The 24,330-nt window shown below is 41.5% G+C and overlaps 3 protein-coding genes across 4 annotated transcripts in view; 2 read left to right on the top strand and 1 right to left on the bottom strand.

Annotated features, from left to right (window-relative positions):
• The window catches only part of LOC114643269 (chromosome-associated kinesin KIF4-like), a 36,398-nt gene extending 29,329 nt beyond the window's left edge, over positions 1-7,069 (top strand). Inside the window, exon 9 of one of the 2 annotated variants that reach the window (XM_051919720.1) lies at positions 6,778-7,069. In XM_051919720.1, the coding sequence (XP_051775680.1) occupies positions 6,778-6,872 (95 nt within the window). In that variant the 3' untranslated portion in view covers positions 6,873-7,069. Of the gene's footprint in view, positions 1-636; positions 747-6,777 lie in introns of those variants that run through there. The other variant, XM_051919722.1, reaches the window with a different exon arrangement.
• LOC114663811 (carboxy-terminal kinesin 2-like) overlaps positions 1-24,330 on the top strand; it is a 247,931-nt gene that overhangs the window by 119,403 nt on the left and 104,198 nt on the right. The window lies entirely within an intron of this gene.
• Positions 8,835-9,521, bottom strand: LOC127525999 (snaclec 27-like). The gene is made up of 2 exons (XM_051919725.1): positions 9,180-9,521; positions 8,835-8,903 (listed from the first exon to the last, which is right to left on the bottom strand). The coding sequence occupies exons 1-2, from the start codon at positions 9,499-9,501 to the stop codon at positions 8,896-8,898; spliced, it is 330 nt and encodes a 109-aa protein (XP_051775685.1). The 5' UTR covers positions 9,502-9,521; the 3' UTR covers positions 8,835-8,895.

Raw genomic sequence — 24,330 nt, 5'->3', positions numbered from 1 at the left:
TTGCGGCAGAACCTGAGATTCATCTACAACAATAACAACAACATTTATTTATATAGCACATTTTCATACAAAAAGTAGCTCAAAGTGCTTTACATAATGAAGAGAAGAAAAATAAAAGACAAAATAAGAAATTAAAATAAGACAACATTAGTTAACGTAGAAAGGAGTAAGGTCCGATGGCCAGGGTGGAAAGAAAAAACAGAAAAAAAAAAAAAAACTCCAGAAGGCCGGAGGGAAAAAAAAAAAAATCTGTAGGGGTTCCAGGCCACGAGACCACCCAGTCCCCTCTGGGCATTCTACCTAACATAAATGAAATAGTCCTCTTTGTAGTTAGGGTTCTCACGGAGTCACTTGATGCTGATGGTCATACAGACTTCTGGCTTTTAACCCATCCATCATTGTTGGAACATCATGGTGCTTTGGGTAGATGGTGGTAGTCTCTCTCGTGTGGTGCTCTAGTTGTACACTAATTTTGTGATCTGGAAGTACACCTTCTCTAACAAATAAGATGGAGCAGCTGGTTATGGGCATTGAGCATCTTTCTGGCACTGAGATCTTTGGGATATGCTGTACAGCCTTTACACTGACTCCAGGTCCGATTCTGTTTTAATCTGATTTCTCTCTTTCTCTGTTTAGGTGAATGAATGTGATTGGGACAGCAGTTGCCAACAGAACATGACTCCTCAATACTTTTGTAAATACTAAAATGTCTAAATAAAATGTGATTTTTCTCTTTTAGAACATAATCTCTTTTGTATACATTTTATACGTTAAAAATCAAATAATAAAAACACAACTGCATTTTTTAGTACCTTCAGGTCAGGCTTTGTTTGTGCAATGTATGTTATGAAGGTTTTCTTTATAATCCTGTAAAGAAGTAGATTTTTTTTTTTTTTTTTTATTAGATAGATAGATAGATAGATAGATAGATAGATACTTTATTAATCTCAGGGGGAAATTCACATACTCCAGCAGCAAAAAATATTAAATTAAAGAGTAATAAAAAATGCAGGTAAAAAACAGACAATAACTTGAATAATGTTCAACGTTTACCCCCTCTGGTGGAATTGAAGAGTCGCATAGTTTGGGGGAGGAATGATCTTCTCAGTCTGTCAGGGGAGCAGGACAGTGACAGCAGTCTGTCGCTGAAACTGCTCCTCTGTCTGGAGATGATCCTGTTCAGTGGATGTAGTGGATTCTCCATAATTGATAGGAGCCTGCTGAGTGCCCGTTGCTCTGCTACGGATGTCAAACCGTCCAGCTCTATGCCAATAATAGAGCCTGCCTTCCTCACCAGTTTGTCCAGGCGTGAGGCATCCTTCTTCTTAATGCTGCCTCCCCAGCACTCCACTGCGTAGAAGAGGGCACTCGCCACAACCATCTGATAGAACATCTGCAGCATCTTACTGCAGATGTTGAAGGATGCCAGTCTTCTAAGGAAGTACAGGCGGCTCTGTCCTTTCTTGCACAGAAAATCCGTATTGGCAGTCCAGTCCAATTTATAGTCCAGCTGCACTCCCAGGTATTTATAGGTCTGCACCCTCTGCACACAGTCACCTCTGATGATCACGGGGTCCATGAGGGGCCTGGGTCTCCTAAAATCCACCACCAGTTCCTTGGTTTTGCTGGTGTTCAGTTGTAGGTGGTTTAAGTCGCACCATTTAACAAAGTCCTTGATGAGGTTTCTATACTCCTTCTCCTGCCCACTCCTGATGCAGCCCACGATAGCAGTGTTGTCAGCAAACTTTTGCACATGGCAGGACTCCGAGTTGTATTGGAAGTCCGATGTATATAAGCTGAATAGGACCGGAGAAAGTACAGTCCCCTGCGGCGCTCCTGTGTTGCTGACCACAATGTCAGATCTGCAATTCCTGAGACGCACATACTGAGGTCTGTTTGTAAGATAGTCCACGATCCATGCCACCAGGTATGAATCTACTCCCATCTCTGTCAGCTTGTCCCTAAGGAGCAGAGGTTGGATGGTGTTGAAGGCACTAGAGAAGTCTAGAAACATAATTCTTACAGCACCACTGCCTCTGTCCAAGTGGGAGAGGGATCGATGTAGCATATAGATGATGGCATCTTCCGTTCCCACCTTCTCCTGGTATGCGAACTGCAGAGGGTCGAGGGCGTGTTGGACCTGTGGCCTCAGGTGGTGAAGCAGCAGCTGCTCCATGGTCTTCATCACGTGTGATGTTAGAGCGACAGGCCGGAAGTCATTCAGCTCACCAGGACGTGATACCTTTGGGACTGGGGTGATGCAAGATGTTTTCCAAAACCTCGGGACTTTCCCCTGTTCCAGGCTCAGGTTGAAGATGCGCTGTAGAGGACCCCCTAGCTCTGATGCACAGACCTTCAGCAGTCGTGGCGATACTCCATCTGGACCTGCTGCTTTGCTGGCACGAAGTTTCCTCAGCTCTCTGCTCACTTGCGCTGCTGTATTTGTGGGTGGGGATGAATCTCCTATGTTGGTATCAGCAGAAGGATGTGTAGAGAGTGCAGTACTCCGAGGTGAGAGTGGGTTAGGGTGGTCAAACCTGTTAAAGAAGATGTTCATTTGGTTTGCTCTTTTCACGTCTCTCTCGATGGTGGTACCCCGCTTCGAGCTGCAGCCAGTGATGATCTTCATCCCATCCCACACTTCCTTCATGCTGTTGTTCTGCAACTTCTGCTCCAGCTTTCTCCTGTACTGCTTCTTCGCCACCCTGAGCTGGACTCGGAGTTCCTTCTGCACGCGCTTGAGCTCATGCTGATCACCTTCTTTAAAGGCTCTTTTCTTCTGGTTCAAAAGGCCCTTGATGTCACTTGTAATCCATGGCTTGTTGTTAGCATAGCAGCATACTGTTCTTACTGGAACTAAAGTGTCCATACAGAAGTTGATGTAGTCATGTAACTGTTTTAAATAGTGATCAAGAAAGCTTTGAAATGTAGACTTCATTGTACCCTTATTGAATGATTAAAATGCATGCAGAGACAAATGATTAGATTTCCAGAAGTGAAATACACAAACACACAATCATTCTGTAGCTTCTTCTGGGCAGTGTGGACTGGCCAATGGGTGTGGACATTTTTAAAATTCATATTGTCGCCTGCAATGTTCAAAATGCAGGTCAATTTGTGAGTGTGATGGGGGGGAATAGAAATGATGCTGGAATGTCCTTTAGAGCGTATGTGATATGTGACATTGCATTATAAGATGTGGAAATAAATGTTAGAGGATTGTACTGGTTTGTTTACAACAAGGAATGAGCAGTTGTAACATAACTGCTAGGAATTGCAACAGTTTTTATAAAAGCAAATATAAAGAGAAAGATAAAGGATCATTCAGAGCAAATCGAATTTGGATCCAAAGCAATGCCATTTAAACAAGTTGAGCTTCATAAACAATGTGGATCCATAGGACTTGTTAGCCAAAAATGGACAAAACACCTTGACCATCTAACATGGCTCACATTTATTATTTTCTTTTATCCAATTATCTATTTTTCTATATTTCCTTTTACACTTTATTAATTAAAGGATTTTTAACCAACATCATTAATTTGATATTGTTGAATAGCATGTATTGAAAGTAGGCCGTATACAATAGCACAAAACCAAATGTACAAAAAAATAAGACCGACTCGGTTGTGAGGTATAAAGCATTCAATCCTGATATTTTATTTTTCTCTCTCCTCCTTCTCTGTGCATCACTACATTTCTGTAGCCCATTTTCATACCAGTGATGCACCTCAAAGTGCTCTACAGGTTGCCTAAGAAGTCCTTGATTGCAAAAAAAAAACTAAAACAAGAAAAATAATTCATAATGGCATTCAAAAAATGCACACTTGCATAACACTGAGAAATAGAAATCCTTAGTTTTTCTATGTGTTTTTTCTTTCAGTCTCTAAATGGTGGTCTGATATCAAGGTCATTGGGCTAGCGTGGACAGAAAAACAAAATGAAATCCAAAAACTCCAGTTAAGCTGCATTGGAAGTCTTCTAGGGTTTTCAGGCCAAAAGATCTCTCATTAATGCCGAGATGCATGGTCTTGGTATTGTACAGACCTACTTAGTTGGTTTTATTATTTGTGCACTATGGTACTGTCTCAGTCTGAATATAAAAGGTAGGAGCAAATCACACAAGAGCTGTTTGCCTGCCTGTCATGTGATAAATTAGACAGGCTTTCATAGAGAGAGAGAGAGAGAGAAAAAGGCCAAAGTTTTCATGATTAAAATTATGGTCAATTTTGTGTGGTCGTACTTTACCCTTCTTTGTTTTCAGCCTTAAGAAGGTTTCTATGAGGGTAACATCAGTGTTTTATCAATGGGGATGTCAGAAACATTAGCTGTATTAATAATGATTAATTTATGACTTATTATGGTAAAGATTGTCACCTAAAAATACTCTGAGTTAATGTTGACTCCATATTGGCTGTTTGTGGTGTTTGCTTGATTCCTTATGCACTTTTGGCCATGATTTTGTCTGAAGTGATGAATTTCACCATCTAGTTGGGGTTAAGAGTGTTAAGAAGAATACAAATTTTGGCATTCAAAAGTCTGGCCTTTCAGGTGACGTCTTGTGTTTTAATGTTGAATGTGGACAGTGATTTGGGAAAGGGAAGAAGTACAAAAAATGAATGGCACCACTTGTACAATAAAGACCCTGGACAGGGTTGCTGGAGACTTTTTGACCAAAAAAAAATTCTGGGCAGAGTTATGTAGACAATGCTGAATTTTATCTAGTCTTGCTGTCATTAGAACCAGAATGTTACTGTGAAAATCTGATTTGGTTGCTTATTGTCTTAAGTGACCTTGGGGGGACAAAAAGTAAAAGGCTTTCAAAGATCAGACAGAAGTGTAACCAGTTTGGTTGTGTTGTGGTAAATGGGGAGGAAAAAAAAACAAAGCAAAGTTGCAAGCTGCGTGCAAGTAGTTCTCTTACAAACTTCAAGTAACTGGGCGAAAGAGGATGTGCCAGCAATTCAGGTAAATGTATAACAAAAAGAAATTCTAGGAGGTGGGACAGTGTGGAGAACTGGAAGTGATGATGAAATGGAGGGTGATCCTCAAGAAGGGATGGAAATGCAAGGAGTGCTTTAAGATTTTGGATTTAAGTATAGAGCAACCAGCTCCCAAAGGAAATGATCAAGAAAAGATTTGCAGCCTTTACTGAGAGGTTTTGTAAATGTTTTGTTGTTGTGTTAAAAGTGACAGCCACGTTTGATTTGGAGAATGTGTTGCACTTCTGTTCCAAAATCTAATTGTGAAAAGGACTGTAGAGCAGCTCCGGTTAGTAATGACCTGTAACATAACTGGTCTACTAAGGCGATCTAGATGTGGTTTGTTCTCTGCACATAATTGCTAGACTTCTGGGTCACTGGTCATTCATCCTTTATGCGTTCTTATTCCAGTATATGGTGGCAGACATCAGCTCTTTAGCCATACCAATCCAACACTGTAAGTATTTGAAGACTCCTCTACCCTGAAACTGTAAATATCGCAGCTTGGGATTCTTTGACTGTGCAAGGGAGCAAAACTAAGAGAACTGCACAGGATTAATGTCCAGATTCCACATGTGGTTGTAATAAATTGAACTTGTATTCCTTGTGCAGTAAGGGAGATGCACAAACCACTGTGGAGCCCAAGGATTAGTTTATTTAGAGTTGGATAGTAGTGTGAAATTCCAGAGGAACTATGCAAAATGAGGAGAAAGTAAAAGAGAAGTCTGTTCCCAGGAACACCAAGAGCTAGAGACATGGTCTCAAGTTTGAAAACACTAACAGGAGTTAATTAAACAGCAGTCAGAGTAATGTTAAACCTAATGAAAAAAGCACTGTGGTGGACAACAAATGAAAATGAGAAATACAAGAAGGTGGCCTTGAGAACAATGGATGAATCCCCATTCTCTAGATTCACTAACACAATATCTAACCTGTATCTCAGAATGGATGAATAGTAACTTTCTCAGATTAAATAAAGAGAAAACCGAAATCTTAGTGATTGGCAATAATGGATACAATGAGGCGATTAGAAATAAACTTGATGCATTAGGATTAAAAGTCAAAACGGAGGTAAAAAGCTTAGGGGTAACCGTTGACTGTAATCTGAGTTTTAAATCGCATATTAATCAGATCACTAGGACAGCATTTTTTCACTTAAGAAACATAGCAAAAGTTAGACCTCTTATATCATCGAAAGATGCAGAGAAATTAGTTCACGCGTTTGTTTTCAGTCGGCTAGATTACTGTAGCGCACTCCTCTCAGGACTACTCAAAAAAGACATCAATCGTTTGCAAGGAGTGCAGAATGCAGCTGCTAGAATCCTTACCAGGAAAAGAAAATCCGAACACATTTCTCCAGTTTTGATGTCACTACACTGGTTACCTGTGTCTTTCAGAATGGACTTTAAACTTCTGCTTATGGTTTATAAAGCCTTAAATAATCTCGCTCCATCTTATATATCGGAATGTCTGACACCCTATATTCCAAATCGCAACCTCAGATCCTCAACTGAGTGTCTCCTTAGAATTCCAAGAGCAAAACTTAAAAGAAGTGGTGAGGAGGGCGGCCTTCTACTGTTATGCACCTAAAATCTGGAATAGCCTACCAATAGGAATTCGCCAGGCTAATACAGTGGAGCACTTAAAAAAACTGCTGAAAACACATTATTTTAACATGGCCTTCTCATAACCTCACTGTAATTTAATAATATACTCTGTATATCCAATTCATTATAATAACTATTCATTCAGAATCTGTACTAACCCCTATTTTCTCTTCGGTTTCCTTTTCCAGTTTCCATCTACCCAAAGCACCATGATGTTCCAGCAATGATGGATGGATTAAAAGCCAGAAGTCTGTATGACCATCAGCATCAAGTGACTCCGTGAGAACCCTAACTACAAAGAGGACTATTTCATTTATGTTAGGTAGAATGCCCAGAGGGGACTGGGTGGTCTCGTGGCCTGGAACCCCCTACAGATTTTATTTTTTTTCTCCAGCCTTCTGGAGTTTTTTTTTTTTTTGTTTGTTTTTTCTGTCCACCCTGGCCATCGGACCTTACTCCTTTCTATGTTAACTAATGTTGTTGTCTTATTTTAATTTCTTATGTTGTCTTTTATTTTTCTTTTCTTCATTATGTAAAGCACTTTGAGCTACTTTTTGTATGCAAATGTGCTATAGAAATAAATGTTGTTGTTGTTGTTGAATCACAGAAGAAAAGTGAACATTATTGTAAGAGATAAAGCATTAGGCGCTTGACTCACGGGACAGAGACCACCATGAAAACATAGTGCCTCCCATACCTTTACTCCTCTTTGTGTGTCTTGGACGACTGAGTGTTTGCTAGCAGTCTAAGCACAACCTGTGTGACAGAAAAAGGCGAGAACCTCCGAATAAACCAAAGAAAGAAAAACTCAGCAGGTACAGAAAACAAAGTGAAAAACTAAAGAAAAGGAGACTGCCAGCCTCAGGCCTAACTACAATAACTAGAGTAAATTTTGAACACACAAGAGAAAACACAAGTGTCATGAATCAATGTTTTATTTTATGCAGAGTTAATTATTTACCACTTTGAACATGGCAAGTTGATAATTTTGACAATGAAGGATTTTTATTGTTGTTTTCATCACATTATTGCAGTACTATTTTGTTTACCATTTTCCAGCAGACTTTTATACTGACTCACAAACACACATTAAAAAGAAAATGAAAAAGACCAGGAGAACCAAAGAAGGAGCAAAAGGTTACACCTGGGAGACAAAGATTTTTCATCAAAGCCAGAATGGGATTGAAAAAATACTTGTACTGTAGTCGAAAATGATAGCAGGGATTTTGAAAACCAGGGGAAGACTAAATAAGTATCATTTAAATAAAACAAAACAATGTTTATATGTCAAAGAAGGGAAATCCAGAAACATCGAAGGTGACCTTTGCATCGTGGCAAAATTGATTTTACAAACCGCTGCACTCTAATGGATTCTGGGCAAACTCTCCATGTAGACGGCAAAACAGAAATCTAACATAGTGATGCAAACACAGAAAAGGAAAAGTTGCCGTGATATAAATGTGATTAAATATTAAAACTTTTCAGATCATATTCTAGACAAAACTCAACCTCCCAAATTCAAATTCCTTCTGTCTCAGAATCTTACACTCCTTATCTAGATTGATAGGAACTGCACAGCAATTTACACAGAAAATACATTAATGATGGCAATCAAAACATGTTGCCATTTCTTGATTCTATTTCCATGTTGTTTAGGGTGATGGTGCACGCTGCCAGTGACCTGTGCGTGTTGTGTGTGACACTCTGTCTTCATAACATGTGACATTATGGCACCTCACAATTTAAGATGGTGACCCTAGGAAGAATGTCCTAGCTTGTAGGAACTGTTTCTTCAAAATGGAATGCAGTCAAGAATAAACTTATCAAAGTTACTGTGAGGAATTCTCAGTCGTTCCCAGGATGCTGACCTCCTGCCATTTACTGTCCTGCAAACTACCTTATAAAGAGAGGTCCTGTGTTTCATATGTCATTGCTGCAAACAGACAAGTAAACCTTTGATAAAACAACTGATCTAATTAGATGTCTCTGGCAAAAGACCAAACACAACACTGCCAATGTTGCTAAAAACAGGAGCTTCATTTAAAAGGCCCTCTTGATCTAAATTGCTTATTTGCCATTTCATTAAGAGTTTAGACAAATGCATGAGTGGTACAAATGGCTTTCATGAGTGAATGTAAATTCTTTTTTGTGGAAAAGACAGCGCGGAAATCCTTGAACATTTTAAAAGCAAAACTGTTAAATATATCTTGCATTGCCAGTTCTCAGAAGAGTGTCAAGTGTCAGAGTGGATGATCTGTCCTCCCATCTTATAGCCATCTGAGAGGATGGAATCAATGTTGGCCATGCTAGTTGTCTGTAAGGAATCACACAAAGAGTATCAGCATATTGTAAAAATTCTGATGACTTTGGTGGGCAGTCCTGCCTCCTGTGCGTATTGTACACGCCAGCGATATGCAGAACAAAGCTTTAGAGCTGTCTAGTTGACTTATGGCTGAATACAATCAACTCTGAATCCACAAAATTCCATTCATTTCATGTAGATGATGTTAAATTGTTTTAATTTCAAATATGAAGCTGATTACTCCTAAAAAAAAAAATGAGTGTTTTACTTGATAAAAAGTTCACTCACCCGTATAGCAGACAAATGGGGCTCGTTCTGCACAGTCCTGCTTGGCCCACTTCTTCTGATTCGGATCCAGACTGGTACAGAAACGAGTGTTTTGAAAGACCTTTGAGGGGTCATTTATCCAGTTTTGGTAAGTGACCGGGTCATCATTCATCCAGAACCAGTGTCCAAAGATCATGGAGCTCCTCATTCCAATCCACACTTTCTCCCATATTTTGGTTTCATTGAGGTGCTTCAGCAAATGCCACTCTTCTCTTCCACTTCGCATTGTGGCCATGCCAGTGTTATTAGAATTGCAGTACTGAAAAGCTGAGAGCCAAGTCATTGGGTTGTTCACAGCATGGAACTTCCTTTTCACTGCAAGAAAAAAACAGAATGACACTAAAGGTGGTGGACACTACCTCAGGTAGTACCTAACCTAACCTATAACCTATACCTAACCTGCATACTTCTAAAAAGCTTGTGACAGACCACCTTCTGTTATATCTTAAATCTGCAGGGTGTGTCTCATGTGGTGCATTTCAAAGTAAAAATTACATTAAAGCTAAGATTTTAGCCACATTCATCTCATTTAAAAACAAAATTGCAGTAAAATCTCTCATCAAAAAGCATTTCTTTAGCCTGTGTTTGTTCTTCTTTGGCCATATCAAATAGGAGGCAGGGGTCAACCCAGCACAGTGTGCCAGTTAATTGCCAGGATCATCCGTTCATAATGGGATAAGTTGGAATCATTAATTAAAAGATGTGTCCAACAAAGCCCCTTGAAAATGGGGGTCAAGGTTAGAATTCCACACAGTCAGTGGCCAAGCTAGAATCTGAACTCAGGAGCTGCGAGGAAGAAGAACCTACCACTGCACGACTATTACTTTGTAACACTTAAAAAAAGTTGACTTCGGTTTATCAGTTAGAATTTCTGTATCTAGATCTTATATTGCTCTAAAATAATTAGTTGCCAGATCTCCTATTTGACTAATATATTTTTTCTACATTTTTGTAAACGATCCTACAACCTTCTGATGGGAGAGTTGCACAACTAATCACAGAGTGATGGACAAACGTGACCATTTGGTTAGACAGCAGACACGAGTCAGATGGCTGTAGCAGATGTAACAGCGAGACAAATTGGTAAATCCTAACACAGATTCACAATTCCCTGAGTCAGCAATTAAAAAATTTAACATGGTAGCAACTTTCTTATCTGCTTTAACACTCAAGTTTAACAGTGTAAATTACATCAAGCCACACACTGCTGCCTTATATTTAAAAATAAAATAAGACTGGCAGGCATGAGCACATGAAGAGAATGTGCAATGCTGAGAAGAGACAATCACATTAGAGGATTATAAAGTGCAGATTTCGTAGTCAGTATGACACTGATGAGCCTCATTTGTGTCCCTCTACCTCCAGACACGAGTCTGTGCTCAGCTGTAACTTACCTGCATAGCAGATGAATGTCTTACCATTTTTACAACCACAGTCATTCCAGGTGCCATTGTGGTTTGTTTCATTTCTGTGGTAGTACATGCAGCCACAAGATACATACTTATTGTTTGGTTCCCCTTTATTCCAGTTTCGATAGGTGAATGTTTCACCATTGCTCCATGTTCCATTGGTCTTATTTACAAGTATATCTTTTAGCCCAATCCAGATTTCTGCATCAGGGTAATTTTCTCTTGTAAAATTGCCCAGAATTTCCTTAAGTTCTTTCCCATCTGCAATAGTCACCAAGTCAGTGAAGTTACTCCGGCAGTAAGCCTGTGCATTTGCCCAGTTTGTCATTTCATTTACATAATAATAGTTAAACTCCTGGGATCCGTGCACAGCCAGTACAAACAAGCTGAATCCTGCAGCAGATCCTTAGGTATATTGGGAGAAGGATGCTAAGTATACAGCTGCCAGGGAAGAGGAAAAGAGGAAGGCCTAAGCGAAGGTTTATGGATGTGGTGAGAGAGGACATGCAGGTGATGGGAGTAACAGAACAAGATACAGAGGACAGAAAGCTGTCCGCTGTGGCAACCCCTTACGGGAGCAGCCGAAAGAAGAAGAAGAAGATTTATAGAAAGCAGACTATCTGGTATATGGGAATATCTAGGAAACAGAATGTAAAATAAATATTTGCCACTATAAGTAATAGAAGGGGTGAATTCAGGAACATTCTCATTCAGTCCCAAAATATATTCTCAAAACAAATAAAATTAAAAGACTAAAATGCAACACTGTAAACATCACAGTACAAGAAAATAAATCAGACCTAGTGGAAGTTCAAACACAAAAGCTAGAAATAAAAAAGCTTTTTTGTCTTTCTGTCTCTGATATGTTACTGGACCATATCACAGCTCTTATATTCTTTATTTATTATATATCTGTCATCAGGTCTTTGTCATGTTTGTCATGTAACTATAGAGTTATATTTCTGCTTATTTATCCATTATACACATGTTTATGTTTATGTGTGTAAATGTTAGTAAAATATTGTATTGTAATATCTGCAGAGGGTGGCACGGTGGCGCAGTGGGTAGCGCTGCTGTCTTGCAGTTGGAAGACCTGGGGACCTGGGTTCGCTTCCCGGGTCCTCCCTGCGTGGAGTCTGCATGTTCTCCCCGTGTCTGTGTGGGTTTCCTACCACAGTCCAAAGACATGCTGGTTAGGTGGACTGGCGATTCTAAATTGGCCCTAGTGTATGCTTGGTGTGTGGGTGTGTTTGTGTGTGTCCTGTGGTGGGTTGGCACCCTGCCTGGGATTGGTTCCTGCCCTGTGTTGGCTGGGATTGGCTCCAGCAGACCCCCGTGACCCTGTGTTCAGATTCAGCGGGTTGGAAAATGATGGATGGATGGAATGTCTGCAGACTGGAACTTAAGGTCCTGTCACATTATGCAACTTTTCTAGTAACTTTCAGTCACAGACTTCTTTGGCCACTAGTGTGAAATACCAAGCTACTCAGTCCAACTAGTCTGCCTTGACAGAATCAAATATAGTTGATTTTATCTTAAGTCATCGGACTTGGCTCTGTGTTCATGAGAGCTGACACTCACCTGAAAGTACAATACATATAATGAAGCAACAAGGAATAAGAAATGTCAGTGTTTTGGACCTCACAAACAAAAACAGGAGTTGGTTTGTCTTATGTTTCAGTCTTATGCATCCCAACAGAATAGAAAAAAGAAAAGATAAAGGATTCTGGATTACAGTTAAGCCTGCCTGTAAATTCTTCGTATAGCACTAGGGATGCACCGATACCGAAACGGGTATCTGGTATCGGCCTCGATACCACATTTTCTAAAGTACTCGTACTCGTTAAAAGTCCCCCGATACCACGGTCTGAGAAATGTCTATGTTTGAGCGGCGTGTAAGGGGTTAATCACAGGCGCCGAGTGCCCGCCCCCAGGCCCCGGCTGCAGCTCAGAGCGGGGAGAAGGCGAGGCGAGACATGTCAGCCGTGTGGAACTATTTCAAAGTGAATGAAGACGACAAAACAAAGGCGGACTGCAAATTGTGCTCAGCGAAATTGTCCAAAGGAGGCTCAAAAGGTAGCGCATTTAACACAAGTAATTTAATCAAGCACCTAAAATCCCAACACGACAACGAGTACAAAGAGTTTACCCACGCTTCTAAACCAACACAACCCACGCTGCAGCAAACTCTTGCAAGACGAGAGAAAATGTCCAGAGACAATCCACGTGCTGTGAAAATAACACTGGCAATTATCGAGTACATTGCATTGAGTGACCAGCCACTCTCGGAGGTAGAAAATGTGGGACTCCTGCATCTCTTCCATGTTCTGGAGCCCAGATATGGTGTCCCAAGCCGCCGCTACATGACTGACACAGAGCTGCCTAAACTACACGACTCCGTGAAAAAACATATCCACAGCCTACTGCAAGCCTCCTCTGCGTTTAGTTTCACCACGGATATTTGGACAAGCAGTGTTAGCCCCGTGTCGCTAATTAGCCTAACCTCCCCACATACATCAATTTACATTCTTGGCATTGAATGCCATAGATGCAGTTAATCGATGTCAGGGATAGCTGTTGGTAAATCGGATATTCCTCCCTGGTCTCATAATTCCTGACTATTTTTTTATAAACAAAAGGAATCTCCCAGGCACGCCTATTCTTGAGTCGGGACACACAGGAAACCCTAACCATCAAATCTTTCAGATTTTTATTTTTTCTATATGATGAGATCACCCTCCATTGTTGCAAGTCCTGATCCCCTAACTGAGCCTCCGAAAAATCATTCTTCAGAACCCTAGTTACCTTTTGGGCTTGGTTAGAAAATGTAAAAATCAAAGGGGATAATCTTATTCTGTTCTATCGTTATCCCTCCCATATTCCTGTTCTTGTCCCATGATTATACTCCCCACGATCTCTTTATTTCTGATCCTTCCCACCACCATCGTCCATCTCCCAAAACAAGTTGAAAACCAATCATTAGATTTAAAAATTCCCCCAACTCCAATTTCCAGCTCACTTTCCACCATCCTCCTCATTAATTTCACACCCACATCATCCCATTCCACCCCCTCTACTAACCCTGAAAAAATTATATCTCCCATACCCTCATCCCATCTCTGTCCTTGACATTTTCTTACCCAATCACTACCCACATCAGTAACTATCCTTCCAAAAACAACCTTCTGACTACTCCCCTCCTCACTAGCCCCCCAACTGAGACATTTTAACCTTAGGGCCCCTCCCTACTACTGCACCATCAGGGCCACCTCCAACAATCGTAAAGTTAGGGTACGGGGTGGGGCAAGTCTCTAACAAGGTGTCTACCTGCACTACTTTCCCACTCTGGGCCCCAACCCCACTATTTTAACATCAGGAACCCCCCCCACTACCTTAAGGTTGGGGCAAGTCCCTAATAAAGTGCCTACCTCTAATTGCCCTTCCATCCGAAATCTTTGTAAGAAATAGATGGCTCCCCGCCACTGATTTTGCCATTCCATTTGTTGTATGTGATCCTGCAAAAATAACCATCGGCCCTACCCCCTCCATTTGATCTAACATTGTTTGTTTTTTGTTTTTCAGCTTCCGAGGAGTCCAAACTGGCATAAAAGAAGATGGAAGATTCAGAGAGAAGAGAAGAATCGGCCCCCGGTAAGTAAAACCTTCGATAAAAGCTATCTCCAAGTTTCCTAGATACCATTGTTCTGTTACTCGAAAAGCCCAATCCCCTCTCTCCCCCAACCAAATATTCTCATACCATCCCTTCACTCCATCTATATCGCCATTTATCAACCCATCCATAACTCCATTCCAAACTATCTTCCATACCTGTCAACCAGGATAAGTCTCCTGAGTCTACATCTGAGTCCTAAAACCAACTACCGGCACCTGTGGAATCCCCGTCGACCTACTCAAGGGTAATGTGTGAGGTTAAATACCCCCTATATTGCTCTTGCACCCTCCATTTTAATCTCCCTAACGAATCTTTTAGAATACCCTCTCTGTCTCAAGGCCTTAAACAGAGTCGTCATCGCCTCTTCTACATCTGCCTGATCACTATTAATACGATAAAATCTGATCAGCTGGGATTTAATGATCCCCCGGAAAGTATGTTTAGGATGATAATTACTCGACTGCAGAAGTGCATGAGTATCTGTACTTTTAAAGAACACTTTTGTAACAAGATATTTGTTCGTGTTCTTTACACTAGATCGAAAGCTGAGTTGAGTATCCAAGAAGGTGACCAAATCCCGACTAATTTCTGCCGTCAGTTTAATAGTCTCATGTACAGTATTCAAGGTATTTACAAAATCCTCAAAATCTTGTTGTGAATATACCCCAAACGCCAAATATATCATCAAGATACCTCAGATACAAGAATGGGAGCTTACAACATTTGCCAAAGGCGGTACGCTCCCATTCTGACATATATATATTTGCGTAAGCTGGGGCATACTTCTTCCCCATCGCTGTTCCGTGTACTTGTAAATATGGAAGCCATTAGATGTTAAAGCACATCATTGAATAAGAATCAGTCCACTATGAGCATCACAGGGGTCTTCAGGGACTCAGCCCTCACAAAGCTTTGCTGAGTCGTTGTGTGCATCACACTGGACATGAAAAGGATGAAAGGAAGAAGGTCACAGCCAAGTTTGGTCAATATAAAGGTTACAAGGCCATTTCCAAAGACCTTCATGTTCCTGTGGCCTCAGTAACTAACATCAAGAAGTTGAAGGTCCATTGGACTGTAGCCAAACACACTGAATGCTGCTGCAGATGGAAAATGGACCCCCAACTGAACAGAAGGACAGCTTCAGTGGTGGAGAAAGAACCAATGCAAACATCAGGACAGATTCAGGCTGACCTCCAAGATCAAAGTACTACAGCTTCAAGTATCTTCATCAAGCACTTACTGAATGAAAGTGAGCTCTGTGGCAGAAGACCCCACTTCTGAAAGACAGACTAAAAAATAAAATAAATAACTGACTGGAGTTTTCTAATACACAGTTGACAAGCCACAGTACTGAAGAAGGTCGTTTGGACTGATGAACCTAAACGAGAGCTTTACAGTAAGTCACAGCAGCTCTGTGTCCACAGAAAACAAAATGAGTGTTCAAAGAAAAAACACAAAACATGGAGGAGGCTCATTAATGTTAGGGGGGCTGCTGTGCTGAATCTGTGCAGGGCACAATAAAATGAGAATATCATCAAGACCAAGAAATTCTGGAGCAAACATCACAAAGCTCTGTCTGAGGTGCAGATTATGGATCCTCCAGAAACGTACAAGTAAGACCACCCAAATATGGTGGAAATCACATTGGAATATTCTGAAGTGGTCCAATATGTGACCTAAAATGAACCCAAGTCAACATCCATGGGAAGAGCTGGAGGTTACAGTTGGGAGAAGAAGTCCATCAAAGCTCAAGAAGACTGGGCCGAGTGGGCAGTGAGGGGATAAGAAGTCTCATCCAGAGCTGCAGGAAGTGCTTGATGGCCAGGTCTCACCTGAAATTAGTCGGTCAGAGAACATTAGCTGAGGGTCCCAATAATGGTGTTCACATCATTGTCATTTATTTTATTGTGTACGTCTGAACTTAAAAGCAAAGAGTCTGCTCTCTGGAATAATGAATAGTGGATGACAATCCCTGTGGTCAATTTACATGTATTTGACAGAAAATTAGGTTCTTGTTTAAAAAGTGGAAAGGGACAAAAACTACTGGGGACATGTCGGTGACACAAACAGTAGAGAGACAGACGTGACAGGTGACATATAATGATATAAATATGATTGATTCAGGTCAGCAGACCATCATGGCTGTGGTGGGTTTAATTGTAATGATTTTTTAACACAACATTTTTCAAACCAGTTTAATCCAGTTCAGGCTGCGTTGTGTTAAGTCAGGTGCTCACAACCACACAAGGCCAATTCTGAGTCACCAATTCACCCAACATGCACGTCTGTGGATTGTGTGAAGAAAACCAGGAGTGACACGAGGAGAACACGCTGACCTGACCAAAGACGTCCACTAGGCACCAAATTGAAGGTCGTGAAGCTCAATCTGTGAGGTCGCAGCTCCAACCCCTCAGCCAATTTTTGGATTTTAATCGTCTCCTTTAGTGACTGAGTAGCTTCAGCTCACACCATGATGATTTTCTCATAAACTCCACATCTCTCAGCACTCAATGGCCATCTTGTTTGCTGGCCAGTAAATCATCAAGTTTTCAGTCACAAGTTTATGACAATTCATTACAAACATTTCATTTTCAGTAAGTTTTTATTTTATTTTTATTTTCATATTCTGTGTAGCCCTGACCTTTGGAATGTCAGTTTATGATGAAGTGTGACAGTGGATTGATTTAAAATTAAAGAGGTTGGCTGTGACAATAGTGTAATTAATAAAGCCAGCGGTCCGTGTGAACTCTGACCTCAACGGTTAATCTTGTGCTCATAATGATGGTGCTGATCAGGACAGCACACAGTTGTTTGCTCGCTGCTGCTGATGTGCTGTTCTTCTCTGTTAACTTTACCTTTTGTAACAATATGAGGATTACATTCACACGAGATCAGCTCCTGTCTATTGAAATTGGACTTCATTTCTCCTCCACTGATTAAGGATACTTTCATACGGATTTAGCACTTATGGACCTCCGACTGCAGGACTCGGCCCCCCAGCCAGGTAACTCCCACCTGAAGAGGAGAAGGGGGATGCGCTCAGGGTCTCTCGAGGGGTTCAGGAGACGCGCTTGTCAAGTGCCCCTTCCCTTACTAATTTTATCAACGTCAGACCACTGAGGCCCACAACAGATGAACTTCATCTTTTTCTCGGCCCCCGTTAAGGATTATTCTCTCTGGTCAGCATATTGCTGTGTGGACACCTGGCTTACTGCATCAGATCCTGACTCCACATGAGAACTGCTGGGGTTTCTGCTTTACAGAGCAGTTAGAGATGCTGATCATCACAACAAGTCAAAGGCACTGGAGTCTGCTGCTACATTAGTATGTTTGTGTGGACTCCCACCTCTCAGGACAGTCTCTGTATCATAACAGGCGCCCCTCAAGGCTGTGGGCGGCCCCCCTACTTTACTCCTTGTACCCCAATGACTGCAGGCCCACTGATCCTTCAGTTAAATCATTAAGTTCACTGATGACACCACCATTATTGGTCTAATTACTAACGGCAATGAACACCTTCTAGAAAAGAGGGGTCTCGTCTTGTGTCTTGGTGACCTTCAACACCCTGCTGCTGAAGACCCCCGAGACAGAGGAAATGGCCATTGACTTTCACAAGCAGCAGTCACAACCTCTGACACTAGAAATGAATGATTCAGCAGTCAATATGGTGGACTCCTTCAAAGTTCTGAGCACAACAATCACAAACACTCTCAGCTGGGACATGAACACCACCACATCACTAAGAAGGCACAGCGGTGATTGGACTTCTTACGCCAGATAAAGAAATTAAATATTTCACAGCCAATCCTCATTCAGTTTCACAAAGCCGTCATTGAAAGTGTAATCACATTCTCCATTGGTGTCTGGTTTGGCTCACCAATGTCACACTCCATAAATAAATGAGAGCGTGTGGTGAGGTCTGCTGTGCTCTTGAAGGGAACAAGAAGGTGACACATGATGGGACAGTGACTGAATATCCTGATCATCCTGACAGATTTGACTGCTGGACTCAAGTTCTGTGCAGAGAGGCTCTGACTGGGACTCGCTGCTACTGGGAGGTGGAGTGCAGTGGACGCTTCATGAAGATTGGAGTCGCATATAAAGGACTGAGCAGGAAAGGAGATGAATAAAACACCTGAAATAAAGAATTTTAAATATTATATCTAAAACTAATTAAGATTTAAATGAATTAAGAGCAAAATAAAGGCGACACGGTCACATAGTCACATGACCTTCAGAGCTGACAGGTGAGCTGATTCTTCTGTAGTCAAACTGCCCCCTCTAGTGGCCACTCTCAATATTAAATGAATGGCAAGGCTGAGGGGAGGAAAGATTTGGGTTTGATCAAATCAGAATCAGAATCAGCTTTACTGGCCAAGTATATGTACACATACAAGGAATTGGACTCCGGTTTTACCTAGTATTGTCCCTGATGCTGTGAGATTGACTTAAGTGTTCATGAGAGTGATGGCCCTGAAGAAAGAAACTGTTCACATGTCTGGTAGTTTTGGCGTACAATGCTCTGTAGCGCCTACCAGAGGGAAGAAGTTGAAAAAGGTTGTAACCAGGGTGTGATGGGTCTGCAATGATGTTTTCTGCCCGTTTCCTGACTCGAGATCTGTATAAGTCTTGCATGGAGGGCAGATCAACACCAATGATGTTTTCTGCAATCCTGACTGTCCGTTGAAGCCTGTTCCTGTCCTGTTTTGTGGCTGAGCCAAACCAGACTGTGATAGATGAACAGAGAACAGACTGGATTACTGCAGAGTAAAATTGGATGAGCAGCTCCTGAGGCAGGTTGAACTTCCTGAGCTGGCGCAGGAAGTACAACCTCTGCTGGGCCTTTTTAACAATTGTGTTTATGTTCAGTGCCCACTTTAGGTCCTGGGAAATTGTGGATCCCAGAAACCTAAAGTTTTCCACAGCAGACACAATGCTGTTGAGTAGTGTGAGAGGGGGCAGCACTGGGGGGATCCTCCTGAAGTCCATTGTCATCTCCACAGTTTAAAGCTTGTTCAGCTCCAGGTTGTTTTGACCGCACCAGAGGGCCAGCTGTTCGACCTCTCGTCTGTATACAGACTCGTCACTGTCCTTGATGAGGCCAATGACTGTCATATCATCTGCGAACTTCAGGATTTTAACAGACGGGTCTCTTGAGGTGCAGTCATTTGTGTAGAGGGAGAAGAGCAGAGGAGAGAGGACACATCCCTGGGATGCGCCAGTGCTGACTGTTCGTGTGCTGGATGTGATTTTTCCCAGTCTCACTTGCTGCTTCCTATCTGTCAGGAAGTTTGTTCCACTGCCTGTAAGTCGGGAGAAGATGAACCAAACAGTGGTCAGAGAGTCCCAGGGCAGCACGAGGGACAGAGCGATAAGCATCCTTTAATGTAGTGTAGCAGTGGTCCAGTGTGTTTTTGTCCCTGGTAGGACACTTAATATGCTGACTGAATTTTGGCAGTTCTTGCCTGAGGTTTGCTCTGTTAAAATCACCAAGAACAATGAGCAGGGAGTCCGGGTGTTTGTGCTCCATGTTAGTTATCTGGTCAGCCAGGTGTTGTAATGCTTCACTAACACAGGCCTGAGGTGGGATGTAAACACCAACCAGAATAAACGAGGAAAACTCCCGCGGTGAATAGAACGGTTTACAGTCAATGAAAAAAGACTCTAAGTGAGGGCTGCATGTTTTGATTAGTACTGTGACATCTGTACACCAACCTTCGTTTATGTAGAAACAGATTCCGCCTCCTTTCGTTTTCCCCGAGAGCTCCATGACGCGGTCCGCACGGAGAAGTTGGAAGCTCGGCAGGTATAATGCGCTATCGGGGATGTGCTCACCAAGCCAGGTTTCAGTGAAGCACAGGACAGCAGATCTGGAAAAGTCCGTGTTTATTCTGTTTAACAGGAGCAGTTCGTCCATCTTGTTGGCCAAAGAGCGGACCTTCGCCAGGTGAATTGAAGGGAGCGCAGTTCGTAATCCCCGGTGGCGCAGTTTAACAAGCGCTCCGGCTCGCTTCCCTCGTCGGCGTCTCCTTCTAATTCCGTAAAGGGCAGCTGCTCCTCCGACTAAAAGTTCTGTAAAGTATTCCGTCTGAGTGAAAGACGGTGAAAAAATTTCACCAGCGAATTGACCCGATGTGTAAGAGTTCCTCTCTGCTGTATGTGATCAGAGGGGGACAGCTTATCACTGAACAAAACAAACCAAAAACATAGAAAGCACCAAGGAACGCGGCACCGAGGCTGCCATCTGCGGCGCCATGATCCGGATATTTGCATATTTTGTGCAGATTTCTTAATGTTGTCATTACCTTTAAGGACAGTGCAGCTTTGTTAGGTTATGGAAGATTCTCTATGGGAAAAAGAACATTTATTTGAATTAATCTTTTTAATTATCGTTATGTATTTACAAAATACAAATCTAATAACTGTTTACATTTTGTAAAATAAACTCCCAATGGTGTTTGGTTAATAAACAATAAGGATGACTGACATTGTCAAATCTGCTCATCTGTGACCTTCTGACTTGTCAACACCTCTGGTCACATCTCCTGTGTTGTCTGATACAATACAATACAATACAATACATACAGTTTTATTTTTGTATAGCCCAAAATCACACAGGAAGTGCCGCAATGGGCTTTAACAGGCCCTGCCTCTTGACAGCCCCCCAGCCCTTGACTCTCTAAGAAGACAAGGAAAAACTCCCAAAAAAAAACCTAGTAGGGAAAAAATGGAAGGAAACCTTGGGAAAGGCAGTTCAAAGAGAGTTGGGCGTGCAGTGGGTGTCAAAAGAAGGGGGTCAATACAATACAATGCAGTACACAGAACAGAACAATTTCTCAATATAGTAAGTATAAATTTTAGAAGTACAGAGCAGAATTTAACAGTAGATGATATATCCCATAATAAGATTTGGATTTGTATAGAGTCCTGGAGACCTCATCCTTCAAGCTGCCTCCCCCATTTGGCCATTCCACCGCTGAAACAGTGCTGGGCCAGCCAATCCGATGAAAGGACCCCTCTTTCCCACGATTCCCCCCGATCCTCCATCTGGGATGACTTTTCCTTAGGCAGGCAAAACAACTTGGCAGGGGGGCCATGGCACCAAGTGCCACATTTGAGTACCGAAAAGGAAAAACAGAATAAGTGAGGGTAGTATACAATTATAACTGTCATGTACTTATGTTTAAGTGCTAATGACTAACAACAGAGATGCAGTCTGTACAGTTAATCAGCAGCTCTAGTCAGGATATGCTAAAACTGAAGTAGTGAGTCTTCAGCCGGGATTTAAAAGCTGAGACCGAAGGGGCATCTCTTATAGTAGCAGGCAGACCATTCCACAGTTTAGGGGCCCCTGTAACTAAAAGCTCGACCTCCCACTGTTATTTTATTAATCCTTGGATCATAAGCAGACCGGCATCTTGAGATCTAATGTGCGCTCTGGTTTGTAAGTCATGAAAGTTCAGACAAGTAAGCCGGACCTCGACCATTTAATGCTTTATATGTTAAAAGAAGGATTTTGAAATCTGCCCTAAACTTAACCGGGAGCCAGTGTAAGGATTTAAGAACTGGAGTTATGTGTTCGTATTTTCTTGTTCTTGTAATAATTCTCGCAGCCGCATTTTGGATTAACTGGAGGCTGTATAAAGAACAGTTTGAACATCCAGTGAACACGCATGCAGTAGTCAATCCTACTAGAGATAAATGCATGAATTAGTTTCTCAGAATCCTGTTTATTTAAAAGCGCCTTAATTTCCTAAAATTTTTAGATGGAAGAAACATGTTTTGGACAACTTTGTAATATGCGCTTTAAATGACATCTAGAGTCAAAGAATAACTCCTAGATTGCGGGCTGATTCAGTAAAATTGGACTGGGATTCCACTGAGTTAAATGACGACAAAATATTGTTGTGATCAGCGTCATTCCCTCCAACAATTAAAATCTGTTTTATCTGTATTTAAAGACAAGTAGTTCTTATTCATCCACTCCTTTAATTCACTAACACAAACTAATTAAAGACAACATTGGAGAAACTTCATTTGATTTAATGAAAGGTATAACTGGGTGTCATCTGCATACGAGTGAAAATTAACATTATGTTTCCTAATGAGAGATCCCAGTGGAAGCATGTAAAGTGAACAACACGTAAAGGTTCCATTACTGAGCCCTGCGGGACACCATATTGAACTTCTGTGTTATAATGATGGAGTACTGTCAGCACATTTCTGTACATATTGGAATCGATTTGATAAGTAAGAACTAAACCAAGCGAGCACGGTGCCTGTAAGCCCAACATCATTGTCTAGCCTGTGCAGTAAATAGAGTGGTCGATGGTGTCAAATGCTGCTACTTAAGTCCAACAACATAATTACAGTGGACTTTCCTTCATCAGAGGATATCAGAATGTCATTTACAACCCCGTGTTAGTGCCGTTTCTGTACTATGACCAGTGCGGAAACCAGACTGGAATTTCTCAAATAAATTGTAATGCATTAGGTGTGTCTGAAGCTGATGGCGACTACTTTTTCTAGTATTTTAGAGAGGAAACGGTAAATTTGAAATAGGCCTATAATTATTTAGTATATGTGGGTCAAAGGTCTGACTTTTTAAGTAATGGTTTAAGACTGACACTTTTAGTGTATCAGGTACTGTGCCATGGAATAATGAACTATTGATAATGTTTAGGATAGGCGCTGCAAGAACAATCCATTGCACTTTTTACTAGTTTTGTTGGCACTGGATCTAGGGAACAAGTAGTGGGCTTCATTTTAGAAATTAAACTTAAGACTTCCTGCTCAGTTACAGGATTAAAATTACTAAAGTGCTGAGCGCAACGTGAGACAGGGTCTGCTAAGCTATAGTATTTGGTTCTTGTACTGTGATGCAGAGATCTGGGATCTTATATTTTTAATTTTCTCATTGAAGAAGTAATAAAGTCTGTACTGCTAATGTCTGTTGGTATTTTGCACTGTTGATCTGAATTTCCATTTGTTAATTTAGCCACTGTTCTAAACAGTGCCCGAGGATTTTTATTATTGCTATCTATTAATGTAGATAATATTCTGAACCGAGCTTTAAGAGGGCTTTTTTATAGGTATATACTCCGTATTGATGATTAATTTCATATTAGCATTGGAAAGGTCAAACTATACCTTTTTTTTTTCAAGACAATGGGGAGTGTAACAAATACGATGTTGATTTTGGTTGAATATTTTTATTTAAGTATATCAGTGAAATCGATAAATTTAGACTCGAGCATTGATTTCATTTAAATCTCCTTTAAATTGTTTGACTTGAGCTAAATGGTTTTGGTTGCCTTCCACAGCTCTTACAATAAGTTGCTGGTCCAGTCTGCAGACAGAACTGGTGTAACTGGGACAGGTTCGTAGGCCTCGTTGCTCGCATGCTTTGTCAGCTTCAATCGGATTGAGGTCAGGGCTTTGTGATTGCCACTCCAACACCTACACCTTGTTGTCTTTAAGCCATTTTGCCCCAACTTTGGAGGTCTACTTGGAGTCTTTGTTCATCTGGAAGACACCTTTGCGACTGAGCTTCACTTGCCTTGCTGAGCTCTTGAGATGTTGCTGCAGTGTTTCTCCCTCATTGTCCTTCCTCATGATGCCTTCTGTTTTGTGAAGTACACCAGCCCCCCCCCTGAAGACCCCACAACATGATGGCCCCCTCAGCATGACCCAAAATCCCCACCCCCCCCCGTGACGATGCGGGTTCTGCTCCATGCTCCATCTTCTGTTAGGGAGCCCTTGAACCCTACACCGTCGATAGTTCTAACGAGATGAGCTAGACAGTGAGGCAACAACACAGCAAGGGGATGATGTATAAGTGCAAAAGTGCTTTTATTAACATCAACAATCCAAAAAAGTGTCCAAATAGTGCAGAACTTCAAATCAATAAATAATCCATAAAAGAAATGTGAAGGTTTAAAACAATGCAAAATCAATCCTTTAAAAATGAGGTTAAAACGACGCTGGAAGCAGTCCTTAAAAATCAATAAGCCCGGTGCTTCTGTTACAC

The sequence above is a fragment of the Erpetoichthys calabaricus genome, chromosome 16 (assembly GCF_900747795.2).
Source record: "Erpetoichthys calabaricus chromosome 16, fErpCal1.3, whole genome shotgun sequence".
Taxonomy (NCBI): Eukaryota; Metazoa; Chordata; class Cladistia; order Polypteriformes; family Polypteridae; genus Erpetoichthys; species Erpetoichthys calabaricus.
Note: the sequence above shows the minus strand (reverse complement) of the source record. Positions and strands in the feature narration are given on the sequence as shown.